This window comes from Sander lucioperca, chromosome 14 (assembly GCF_008315115.2).
Source record: "Sander lucioperca isolate FBNREF2018 chromosome 14, SLUC_FBN_1.2, whole genome shotgun sequence".
NCBI classification, from domain to species: Eukaryota; Metazoa; Chordata; class Actinopteri; order Perciformes; family Percidae; genus Sander; species Sander lucioperca.
In genome coordinates, this window is record NC_050186.1 from 3,433,548 (window position 1) to 3,446,685 (window position 13,138).

At 35.5% G+C, this 13,138-nt stretch overlaps 1 protein-coding gene across 1 annotated transcript; it reads left to right on the plus strand.

The window, feature by feature from the left end:
- The first annotated feature begins 1,320 nt into the window (after window positions 1-1,320).
- On the plus strand, window positions 1,321-12,777 carry pstpip2 (proline-serine-threonine phosphatase interacting protein 2). Its single transcript, XM_031317688.2, has 14 exons — window positions 1,321-1,439; window positions 2,613-2,713; window positions 5,381-5,455; window positions 6,562-6,596; window positions 6,716-6,822; window positions 6,910-6,972; window positions 7,599-7,697; window positions 8,383-8,428; window positions 9,333-9,412; window positions 9,509-9,607; window positions 10,756-10,852; window positions 11,020-11,104; window positions 11,213-11,241; window positions 12,464-12,777. The coding sequence occupies exons 1-14, from the start codon at window positions 1,407-1,409 to the stop codon at window positions 12,517-12,519; spliced, it is 1,005 nt and encodes a 334-aa protein (XP_031173548.1). The 5' UTR covers window positions 1,321-1,406; the 3' UTR covers window positions 12,520-12,777.
- The last annotated feature ends 361 nt before the right edge of the window (window positions 12,778-13,138 follow it).

Consider the following 13,138-nt stretch of genomic DNA (forward strand, 5'->3'; position numbering starts at 1 on the left):
CGTCTTGTCCTCCCAGGTTTTCTTTTATTGTCACACCCTGAAGGTACTAGGAAAAGAGAGAAAGAAAGAGGGTGTTTTCAAAATAAAAGTACTATGAACATGCTTATCAGAGTTACTGTACCTACATAATGTCCATGTCAGTAATATTCAGTGTGTAAACAAACTGTTGTTGTAAGGGAAATATCTTGTGTAAGACGTCTCTGGAAATACATTATCTCATGCCTCCTCCACTCTGTGAAAGTGGGGCAGCTAAGCGTGCATTTGTGTGTGTGTGTGTGTGTGTGTGTGTGTGTGTGTGTGTGTGTGTGTGTGTGTGTGTGTTTATGGGAGAAGGAATAAACAAATTATAAAACATTAAAACTATAATAATGTTTTACACTAAACAGATTTCAAAGGTTATTTTGAACTGGCATATTCCTGATGTGAGCGGGTATCATGTAAACTGGATAGGCACAAGGCACCTTTAAGTGCATACAATATTGAATGAAAAAGAGTGTGTAGTAAAGTTTTCAATGACACAATCCACATGTGTATGTGTATGCAAAAACATAAAGGAAACACTGCAGGCAATATATGTTATATCAATAATTACATTTACACATAAAGTTTAAAAAAGAAAAATATCTTTTGGTTGAGTCACATTTTCAATGCAGGGCTTGTAATGGAGTATCTCTAGTGTGGTATTGGTACTTTTACTTAAGTAAATCATCTGAATACTTCTTTCACCCCTGAGCATATTCCATTCTATTATATTTTGTGTACATACCTTCATTAATCACCAGATGGTAGCACACTCAAACTCAATGTGAGAACTCTAAAATAGTTTAATTAAAAAGACATTCTTGTTGACTGAATTGTTTAAAATAGAAATTCCTAGATAACATTTAAAATAGTAATAATAATAATAATAATAATACGTAATTAAAATATTTCCTTGAATAAAAAATAGTAACAGGAATCACAGGAATAGTTAGTGTAATATTCAGTTTAAATCTTTCCAGAACATGCTTTACAGGGTGTATTCCATGCATTTTGAATTACACCTCTTTCAAGTTATTAATACATTATTTGTCTGATATTATCCATGCCCTTTTCTGTTGAAGTCCCTATAAAGGATATATATATATATATATATATAAGGTGCAAGCTGACGTTAGGAGCGATAGAACCATAGATATAAATAGATAGATAGAAAAAATCTGATTCTAATTCTAAAAATCCTAATGGTTCTGGTTCTGTCTGTTTTATATCTATGGACAGAACATTTAGCTTTTATTTATCATCACTGCGCATGCGTTAAATGCGCCTTGCCCACACTGTCAACCGAACAGCTTACCGGTAGTTCAGACACTTTAAGTCAGCTAACAGACCAGTCGACACACTGATCTCCTGTTCATTTAACAGTTATGAAAAATCTTCATTTCAAGGATTTCTTCTGGGTGAGTTTCTAGTGCTGTGTTGAGTTTATTTATTTATTATTATTTTTAATAATATAAACTATTTTGGTCGAAAAAAGGGTAACGCTGCCTTGTAAATGCAATAATAAAGAGGATGTGTTTAGCTAAGTAACTTGTTTGTCTAACTTTTTCTTTCTATTGAAGTCGCCCAGCTGGTGATTTATAAATTCAGTGGTGGAAGAAGTATTTCGATACTTTACTTAAGTAAAAGTACTAACTTAATAGTCTACTATACAAATACTAAGTTAAGTAAAAGTACATTAGTAACCTTACTACCTTACTAAAGTATACTTAGAGTATCAAAAGTATACGTATGCCTACTTAATGCAGAAAAAGTGTCCCTACTGTTATACTATTTTATATTATTGGATTATTATGATTGGTGCATTAATGTGTAAATTACATTATATTGTATTGTAGTTGGTTAAGGTGGACCACATTTTAATCCACTTTATATACTGTTGGGTAGTTCAGATAGTAATGCATCATATTAAATAAACTGACCATATGTTTTGGATATAAAATATCTCCAAAGTATCTAGTAACTATATCTGTCAGATTAATGTAGTGAAATAAAAGTAGCCTACAATATTCCCCATGAAATGTGTGGAGTAGAAATATAAAGTAATAATGAAAATACTCAAGTTGAGGTATAAGTACCTCAAATAAGTACAGTACTACTAAGTAAGTCAAAGTTGTTAGTTATATTCCACCACTTGCTTTATTAAAAAGTAAATTTACTTAATAGACTTGTATAGTTGAATTAGTAATACAGTTACATGGCTTCATATCTTTTATAAAGCTAGAAAGTCAATAACCCGCTGATTTTGACATCTCTATGGTGGGGATAATTATAGGCTATTACCCTCAGCTTACCTAAATCACGGAGAAGTACAATTCAAAACATCAATTTACATCTCTGTGTCAACGACCTTAATGTTTGAGTGTTTATTTATGTCTGCATGTAGCGTTGTCTTGGGAACGTCATTGTGAGAATTCAGACAGAGTTTAGTGGTAGTAGAGCTAGTGGTATGATAGCAGATAGATCCCTAAGGTATAAACTAGACATATATTCTAAACAAATAACCTCAACTGTACTACAATTTCTAAAACCAATGAAGATGAACAATGAAATATTGCCCATGTTATTGACAGAACTCTGACCTGACCTGTACTGGTGGCTACGATGCTATCATCCAGTATCTCAATGATGGCAAGAGGACATGCAAGGAGGTGGAGGACTTCATGAAGGCCAGGTAATGCCATGATCTATATCAGAATCAGCTTTATTGGCCAAGTATGTTGTACACATACAAGGAATTTGACTCTGGTTTTAAGTTGCTCTCACATACACACACACACGCATGCACGCACGCACGCACGCACGCACGCACGCACGCACACACACACACACACACACACACACACACACACACACACACACACACACACACACACACACACACACACACACATACACACTGAACAATTTACAGGGAGATAGCAATATACATACAACTAAAACAAGGGCAACAAAGCTGAACAAAGACAGTTAACAATAAACAAAACTATTATGTAAGTAGGTGGAAAATATGTGCGTATATATAAATATAAAAAGCAACAATGACCAACTACATGCAAGTGTTGTTGATATTGTAAACAAATACAAATAGTGCAAAGGAATACATATTGTAAACTACTAGATTACTTTGAATACTTGAAGTAGGTGGTTATGTATGTACAGTAATGATGCAAAATATGAGTTTGTATGTTAGTTCTTCTCTAGCCCAGTTCAGCAAGATTGCACAGCTCTAAATTACTGGCCAGCTATACTAGTTGTTATCATGTAATTAAATGGAAGCAAGATGGATAGGCACAGTATAAGTTAAGGCTTCAGAGACGAACAGTGTAACAAAACCATAGGCCCTGTTGGTTTAGTCAGAATCACAACTTTTATATAGCAGTGAATTAAAATGTGTTATAGCAAATACAGTTAATTGCATTTGCAAGGTTTGACAAAACCAGATGAGGAGATGGATGTGAAAATGAAGGCTGAGAAAGAAGAAGTATAAATACTGTAGACTTTGCCATGCTTTTAATATGGGAAGTTCTAAGGTTTATCATTGAGAGGGGTGGAGTAAATGATCAAGTCTAAGACGGAAGAACATTTCAAGTGTAGTAGGTGGATATAGAGCAATCGAAGACCACAATGAAATAGGATTAAATGTCTCTTTGTGAGGCTGAAGTTGCTTAAGAGTGCTCATTCAGATACACCAGAAATCATTAAGTAGACTTTAATAGCAATAAGATAACACATGAGTGAAGGAGCAACATGAATTTCACTGACAGATAAAGAAGAGCAAGATCTTGAGTTTCCCATTACAGAACATTTGTGAAAATTACAAGTTTGTAATAGCATGGTGTATATGGTTGGTCTGTAATATTGTGTTAAGTTTGACACTTTTTTCAGTGGTGCAGCCTTCTGCCAATTCAAGGAAACATTATTAGGCCTAGTATTAGTGACAAATAATTTGCTTGCAATAACCTACAATCAGTCAATGTTGTATAAAAAGCTACTTTATATCGAACCTGCAATGACAGTGTTAAATGCCAGAAAGACTTTCCCCAAATGCACATTTTTACACACTTTAGAAATTACTCCTCGACGCAGTGGCCGTGGGTTCGACTCCGATCTGCGGCCCTTTACTGCATGTCATACATGTCATTCCCTCTCTCTCTCCCCTTTCAAGTCTAAGCTGTCCTATCCAAAAAAGTCCCAAAACATAATCTTTAAAAAAAAATAGAGTAATATTCTGATTGAAGAATTTTCCTACTTTCAAGTTAAATCTGCAGGCAAATCAGCATTTATTCCTGGACACTAATGCATTGTAGTAGACCAGTGGAAATAATTATTCATAAAGCAGGAATAGAAAAAGTGTTTCTAACCTAGAGAACTGTAGCTCTCCACCTTTCATAACAAATTATGTTTTGTGAAGCATCATCTGGATAAGTTTTATAATGGAGTCATACAAAGTTTGACATTTGTATTTTCAGTTCCTCCTTCTTTGTGTGATAATTAATTTGGCCTCTATCTCTTGGCAGCCAGTGGCATAAACTTAATTTACTTAGATTACAGTATAAGTATAATAAAACATGCAACTAAGGATAAAGCAAAAGGGGATATTACATAATAACATAACTGAATGTTTTATTGTGTAAGAATGAAAAGCACTTTTAAAACCACAAGATACAAGAGTTTCCAAAATACTGTAACACACACTCACAAAAAAAAGCAACAGTATGGACACATGCTTGAAAGTTATCTGGTATGATGTAAGTCAATTATAGAAATTAATTGAGGTATATGTATGGAAAAGTATTAATGAGATGGAGTCTATTTGTTCAGATATGCATGCATACATTTGCACCAAATAGTATGCAGACACTTGCAGTTACGCAGAAAGCCCTTGTTGTGTATTCTGTAAATTACACCTCATTATTTGAGTTTCTGTGGAGTCCTTGATTATCTAAAGTCAATAAAATGATAAGAAACTCACATCATTAGAACGGAAATTAGTCCCAACAGTTATTTCCTGGTTTCCTTGTTGCCCTACCTTTGTATGAATGCTTTTGATTTTAACTTACATTTACCAACTGTACTTGTGTAATGCCATGTAGTTCATGTATTTGAATATAAATGTACTACTGTCATGAATTCACATCTGACATTAAGTCCATTTCTAAAAATGTCCACAGGCTGACAATGATAAGTTGTGTGTATATGTATAAAATAATATTAAAGCATTGCCTATCGCTGATGTCATGTAAATTATTTTGCAATATATCAGATAAAGGCTTGCCCTGTTTGTTCTCTTACTTTCTTTGTACGTTTGTCTGTATGCTGGACTCATTATTTCTTTCAGGGCATCAATCGAAGAGAAGTATGCCAAAGATCTCCTTGGTTTGTCCAAGAAGGTGTGTGGACACAATGAAATGAAGTAAGCAACCTCTGTGTTGAGATGCTGTTGTTATGTGTTTGACCAGATCTATTGACAACAAGCCTCAGGAAATGAAATGAATGAGCGTGTCACTGCAGAACTAACATTAGTGCCTATTGGTTTGGATGAGGAAAGAGAGGGGAAAACAGAGTCTAGTCACTAAACGTGGGATAATTTGGACTCTGTGGTTCACAGTTTAAAACGAGGCAATAATCAAATGAGAATTGCATTATTTTGCTGCAATTTCTTAACGATGTTGTTTTCATCGGTCACATTTTGTGGGCCAGTGTCAACATGTTGATGATCACGTCTAGTTACCAATCTGTCAGCAGTTGCATGTTCAGTGTGACTTTGTTTCTGCTGTTTCTGAAGAGGAAGGAAGATTAATGGGGGAGGTGGGGACAGGGAACAGTATTTACTTAATTAAACCATAGTGATTTATTTTATATTTTATTTTATTTCCTATTAATAGTAGTTTTTTTCTAAACAACACAAGTTATGTTTACATTCAGTATTTCTCACCAAAAGGCATTGTGTGAATTCTTGAGTAAAGTTTCTGCAGGTTTTGAAAAGTCTGAAAAGCATGAAATTTCCTCTGTATTAAAATTTCTTGGTTAATCTATCATTTTTTTGCCAGTTATTCTGGCCTAGGTTGCATTAATTTAATTAATGAAATCATTAGGAAAGTATTGAAAAAAAAGTGTTACAATAATGAATAATTGTAGGCTTTATCATCCCTACTGGTTTTTCCTCATTCTTTCTTACTTTGGCAGTATGACCATCAAACAGGTATTTATTTTAACTTGATGAACCCTACAGAAACCCTGCTTGAGGTCTAACAAACATGTTTCCTTCCTCGTAAAATACTTTTTTTAGATTTTTAAAACTAACTGTCAGTCATGAAATCGACAGCAGTGTGATTGATACAAACAAAACGGGGATCCACTCATAAAAACATTGCTTCATAGTTCAACTAGTGGTCCAAAACTCTACAGCTTCAATTTCTTTTTTGTGTGCTGTGCAGTAGATATTAAAGGGTCTCATAGATGCAATGAAGTTGTGTACTTATGCACATTTTGTAATGACCTTTTCTTTTGGTTTTTAAGCTCATTAAAACGATCCCTGGACATGTTCAAATTACGTAAGTTCTTAAAAAAATTTTGTCTGAATAACAACGCCTTTCACCCGCCATTATTCACTGTTTGTGCAGTTTATGTGTTCTGCGTAGCTCAGAATATAAACCATGTTTTACCCTTGCAGAGACTGAACATGTGAGTCTATCACACTTACAAATGGCGCAGAGCATGAGGGAGGAGGCCAAGAAACTGGAAGAATTCAAAGAAAAACAAAAAGAAGCGAGGAAAAAGGTTGGCGGTTTTATCAGCACTGTGATGCACCGAGGTGACCGCGCTATCTCTGCAAGTTGTTGACTAGATACAACCTTGTCATTTCAGATGGAACAACAGATGGATGCTCTCCACAAACAGAAGTCCTCACAGTTCAAGAAGACAATGGATGTAAGTAAAACATTCAAAGTTAATTATTTACAGGCTCAACATGAAATAAATTACTTCAAGGGCACTTTCAGACTTTCCCTCAAGAACATTTCTGTTTATTTTCCTTGTAATGTGTTATGGATAAGCTAAGCTGATTAGCACGTGCATTGTCAGTAACATGCAGAATTAATGATACACAGCCCGACCAAGCCAGACCTGTCAAGCCAATGCCACAATACTTGTCTTAAAGTGACAGTACAAAGGCTATTTTAGTCCTTTCCTGTTTCATGTCAGAGGAGTTTCAGTTGTGTTGTGAATACAGTGAAAATGCCTCTTATCCCTTCTCTGTTCTTCCTCTTTGGTGAGGGAAGTTGTGTGACCAGTCTGGGAATTAAATCACAAAGTGTCATTTAATGGCATTAAAATAATTGTCAAAAGAAGAAGTACTTGTCATGCAATATTCAAATGAAAATATAAATGTATCGGTGGCACCAAAACAACTGGATGCCAGTAGCCCAAAGTAGGGAAAAAACTTGAATCTATAGGCACACTTAGTGCAGCTCTGTTAGTGCTGCTGTTTGTCTTTACTTTCTTAAACTTTCTACATCATCTGTGGTGTTAAACAGTTTACAACCTGCTGTCCCCAGTCAAAGAAGACATATGAGCAGAAGTGCCGAGATAAAGAAGAAGCAGATCAGAACGTGAACCGAAACACCAACACCAACAACACCAAGCACGTAGAGAAGGTAACGTTACAGAGGAAAAGTGCAGCTTTTCACTGAAGGAAGATTAATGTGTTATTACAAAGAATGAAATGTAAACTTTGAACATTTATTTTCTACATTTTTTAATTAACATGAGGATTATGTTTTGAGCCTATTTCGGTCTGTGTTCATGTAAGAAAAGCGAAAATGTGAAACATTAACTGGTTTCCAGCTTCTCAGGTTTGAGGATTAGCTACTCTTCTTCGTTGTCTATTATTGTAAATTGGATTTATTTTAAAACAAGCTATTTGAAGACATCAAGTTGGGCTCTAAAAACTTGCAAAGGGCATTTTAAAGACTAAATAATCTAAATATTATCAATAATAATAGTTGGGCCCAATAAAAGAACATAGCAGCATTGGAAAGCTTATTTAAACATTGGAAGTTCTGTTAAAACATTTCCAGAAAATATTAATAATTTTGTAAAAAAAAAAAACATTGACTATACCTTGTGTAAAAACAATAGTCTTTGAACAATTATTAGTTTTTATCTCTGTGCCTCAGACTCCTCCATCTACTGTGCATCAGGTTACCTATGTATGAGAGGCACCAATTGAATGTTCATATGACATTATACAGTCATTTCTGCATTTGTTACTTGTTATGTGTTAGCCTTAGACCCTCTGTTAAAGATTCAGTACTCATATGTTTATTCATCACCTTTCAGCTCTATTCTAAGGCACAGCAAGCAAAACAGAATTCAGAAGAAGCAGGTAAGTTTACAACAAAAAAAACTGCTAAGGACATCTTTGCCACATCATGTGCTGGGAGCATTAGAGTTGGATGGACTGGACTGCAGACTGCTTGTCTGACACACAAAACCAGGCTGATTTTAATATGGCTTAAGTGCTAATGCTATGAAACACCACATGCAAGATTGTAGTGGTTTAAAGCAGCCATATTATGCTCATTTTCAGGTTCATAATTGTATTTTAATGTTGCACCAGAATAGGTTTACATGGTTTAATTTTCAAAAAACACCATATTTTTGTTGTACTGCAGTGCTCTCTCTCACTGCTGCAGATCCTCTTTTCAGCTGGTCTCTGTTTTAGCTACAGAGTGAGACCTCTTTTCTTCTTCTTCTTCTGTACCATCTTTGATTGCACTGCACATGCCCAGTAGCTCAGATGTAGATCATGTCAGCTAGCTAGCTCCATAGACAGTAAAAGAAAGGCTGTTTCTACAACTTTGGTCAGTTACAAGGCAGGAGTAGCTGGGAGACTTCTAAATGAGGGCGCACATGTAAGTAGTTCTTTTGTAGATTATGGTGAACTTGTGTGGTGTTGTAGCAGTGCTTTGCTACTGAGAACGAGGTAGCATGCTAGCGTTAGCGTTAGCATGCTAACGCTAACGCTACGAGCTAATGGTTGCGGTTAGCCTGCTCGTTTCGGCTTGTGACGTCACAAGCCGTGCCGATTTTGAACAGCTCACCCAGAGACTGAAGGCAGGACACATTCAGAAACTGTATCTCACTCTAAACAGCATGGATGGATTTTTTTCAAAGTTTGTATGTGTGTGGATGTACCAGAGACACAACATAACACCCCAAATCCCAGAAAAAGTGTTTTTTTCATAATATGGGCACTTTAAATACTAATGTATGTGTTTGATTGGCAGACAGGTTATACCATCAGAATGTGATCACAGTGGGAAAGGTTAGAGATGAATGGCTGAAGGAACATGTCAAAGCCTGTGAGGTGAGACTTTTTGGTAAGATTCCAAAACACACTAACTGTAACTGTAACTACATCATGTAAATGAGCAAAATCTTTCTGTTATGTTTTCCTTCACAGATGTTTGAGAAACAGGCAATGGAGCGAATTAACTTTCTGAGAAACACAGTCTGGACTCACCTCAACCAGCTTTCCCAGCAGTGTGTGACCAGTGATGAGGTGAGGTCCACAGTTGCAGTAACTCTAAAGCTGCTATAATCAATATTAAACTGCAGTAGGGTATTAAAAATATCTATCGGTTGTTTTTAAAGCTTTAGTGCGTAACTTTTTTATATTAATGAACGTCCGTTACATTCAAGCCATTACCAAATAAGTTGATACAAAGCTAATTAAGACTATCAGCTAAACACAACTCTCTCTGTATTTCTCAGTATGGCTATGTTTAGAAAATAGTGTTGTCCGGCGACTTTCGCGCGCAGAAAATCGAATGAAGATAATTACCTCTTCTAAAGAGTCCATCATGTTTTTTTAATCCTCTGTGTTCTCCTTGGCTACATGCAACCGTGTGGAGGAGGGGTGGGGTGGTGTGCGATCACGGAAGGCTGGTATGTGGATGCGCCGACAGTTTGGTTGTCATTACTTAGAATTCCTCCTGGGAAGACAGAAACTACGCACTATAGCTTTAAGCTGTGTCATTGGTCAGACACAGTTGGTGACTAGCTGGTGAGCATATTGTAGCATTTAGCAGCTAAAGAGACAGATATTTGCCTCAGGAGGTGGTGGAGACCAAAAACAGAACTAAAAGAGAGTGAATATCGAACTTACATCATCATTTGGACAAAAACAAGACGCCAAATGACAATGATAATAATAATGATGCTCTGTATCTGCTGAATGTGTACAGTAAACAAGCAACTGTTTGATACATGTTTAACATTTCAACTTCATAAGGTGATACTATGTTAGTGTTGTGTTTACAGCTTACAGAGCAAAAAGGAGAGTAAATGTTGGACTTACATACATCAGGTGGACACAGGTGGAAAAGTTACTTTAAATTAATGATAATGTTGCTAAGTAACTGCTAGATCTATAAACAGGTAACACTAAAACATTTATTTAGGTCATGATATGTCAGAGTTGTGTTTAATGCAAGTTTAAAATCATCTGCACAAAAATGTTGTATTGTAAGAACCTTACTTTTATTTTTTCTTTCTTGGCCAAACCTCCATATAAAGACATTGCTTAATTGGACCCTGACCTTGTTTTTTGCTGTTTCTCTGTGTGTGTGTGTGTGTGTGTGTGTGTGTGTGTGTGTGTGTGTGTGTGTGTGTGTGTGTGTGTGTGTGTGTGTGTGTGTGTGTGTAAAGCTGTATGAGGAAGTGAGGAAGTCACTGGAACAGTGTGATGTCCAGGAAGATATTGAACACTTTGTAAACCTCAGGCAGACCGGTGACAAACCACCAGGTATGAAATAAAAGATAACTTTAGAATACTGTGTCATTACAGATTAGCCAGTGTTGGAATGCTGAAGGCACACATACAGAGGGAAGTAGTTATCAAACAACACTAAATCATGCACTGTTTTATCAGTTGCCAGTATTTGAACAGTATCATTATGCCTCTCTTAATAGGTCCAGTTATGTATGAGAACTTCTACAGTGGTCAAAGGTCTCCAACTGTAGCTCCACCTTCTCGACTGCCTCCACCAATCACCAGGTAAACAAGAGAAGGCTGCCACCTGTCTGTTTATCCATCTATCCTTCCATTTAGTATTTCAACCACTTCAGAACACTAATTGACTAAACTTGTTTTATGAATTTTCAGGAGGGGGCCATTACCTGATCCAAATGACAGTAAGGGTGTAATAGTATTTCTTTTCTTCTTTTTTTTTTAATTCAGTGCCGGAAATTAACCAAGTACATTTACTCAAGTACTGCACTACAATTACAGTACAGTACAATTTTAAGGTACTTGTACTTTACTTGAATATTTATATGTTATGCTACTTTATACTTCTACTCCACTATATCTCAGAGACAATTATTGTACTTTTTATTCCACTTTGTTTATTTTATAACTATTGAAATAGAAAAATACGGTGCCGGGGGAGGGGGGAAATATTCCAAGAAAAAACTTGGATATTCTCTAAAATTAAAGTGGTAAAGCCAGACTTTGAAGAGACATTGCTGTGAATTGGGCATATTCAGAAGAAACCAACATACTGATTTGGATGAGGTGATTTTGTGCATCAGGAACTAAATTTATGACTTTATAATCCCAGAGAATATTCAAGGTTTTTTTCTCGTAATTTTGCAACTCGAGAATCGAAAAATTCTGAGTTTTCCCCAGAATATGTCCCTCTTCCCCTGGCACTGCATATTTTTTTAACCTACAATGGCCCTAATATGCTGTCATAGATAACTTTAGTTACTTTGCAGATTCAGATTATTAATACAACATATAATCAGCTAATAGATTCTGATATATTATTATAGATTAAACTTCCCATCAGTATATAAAGTAGTTAAAATTAGCTCCACCGTTACCAGCTGCAACTTTAAAGTGATGAACACATTAATGCATCAATAAGTATAATTTAATAATATATATTATTATGAAACAGGCCATTCTGCATAATGAGTACTTTTACTTTTGGTTCTGTAAGTATATTTTGATGCTAATACTTTGTCCTTTTACTTCAGTACATTTTTTAAATGCAGGACTTTTACTTGTAACACTGTGGTTATTACTACTTTTACTTAAGTAAAAGATCTAAAAACATTTTTTCCACCATTGCTTAAGTACAGTGTATGGAATGTTGCTTGCTAGGATGATGTCGTTGAAGAAGATGCTACTTAGTGAACCTGAATACTTGGCTTTCATGGGAACACTCACCAACCTTTGTTACATTTTACTGTGTATTGATAATTGTCACATTTACAACTTAAATATTCTGGCAATGTGTGTGAAACAAAAGGTATTTTCAGTCACACTTGTGGCTTTATTATCAACTTTTGCATGCTTCTGCTTTTCATACCTAACTACCTTGTTGTTTGATCTTTGCTTTGATTGCAGATGATACAGTCTACTCAACAGTGCCAGACGCAGGGTACAGTGTTATCCAATACTAACACACAGATCTGCTGGAGGAGTTATTGTACATCATGTACAGCTCTGGAGCTTTGGAGTGGACATGAAGTGTACATAAGTCTCCCCACTAAGTCTCTTCATTTCCTGTAACAATTTACCAGATGGAAATAAGTCGCTGTAACTGTGCACATACATATCTTTAGGTAAGGATGTGTGGTATTGTGAATATACCACAGTGTACCACAGAACAGGAAACGTCATTATTTTATTCTTAGGTTGTTGTGTTTTTTTTCCTTTTTTTTAAATGAAAACAAAAGCTACACTTAAGACTTTTGCTCAGTATTTGATGAAAAACACATTCTGTTAAATTAGATGATAAAGAAGAAGGTAATTACTGTATAAACTTAAGAAGTCCTTAATACTGTCCAGATATAGAGCCTATTTATTGTGTTTATATTGTGCACGGCTCTATCTTCAACATAATTGCATTTGAATGTATCTTTAGTTTTGCATTTATTTTTGTTGATCTATAATCAATTGTTGATCTCAAACTTTTAATATATATTCAAAAAAAGGATAACTTCTTCATCTGCTTACTTATTTTCACTTCCTCTAAGATGTGAGAGTAGCATGTCAGCTGACAGGAGATGATGTGATTTG

Coding starts and splice junctions, on each gene's coding strand:
- pstpip2 (XM_031317688.2), top strand. CDS start 1,407: ATGAAAAATCTTCATTTCAAGGATTTCTTCTGG. Junction 6,973..7,598: donor AGTTCAAGAAGACAATGGAT/GTAAGTAAAACA, acceptor TGCTGTCCCCAG/TCAAAGAAGACATATGAGCA. Junction 10,853..11,019: donor GACCGGTGACAAACCACCAG/GTATGAAATAAA, acceptor CTCTCTTAATAG/GTCCAGTTATGTATGAGAAC.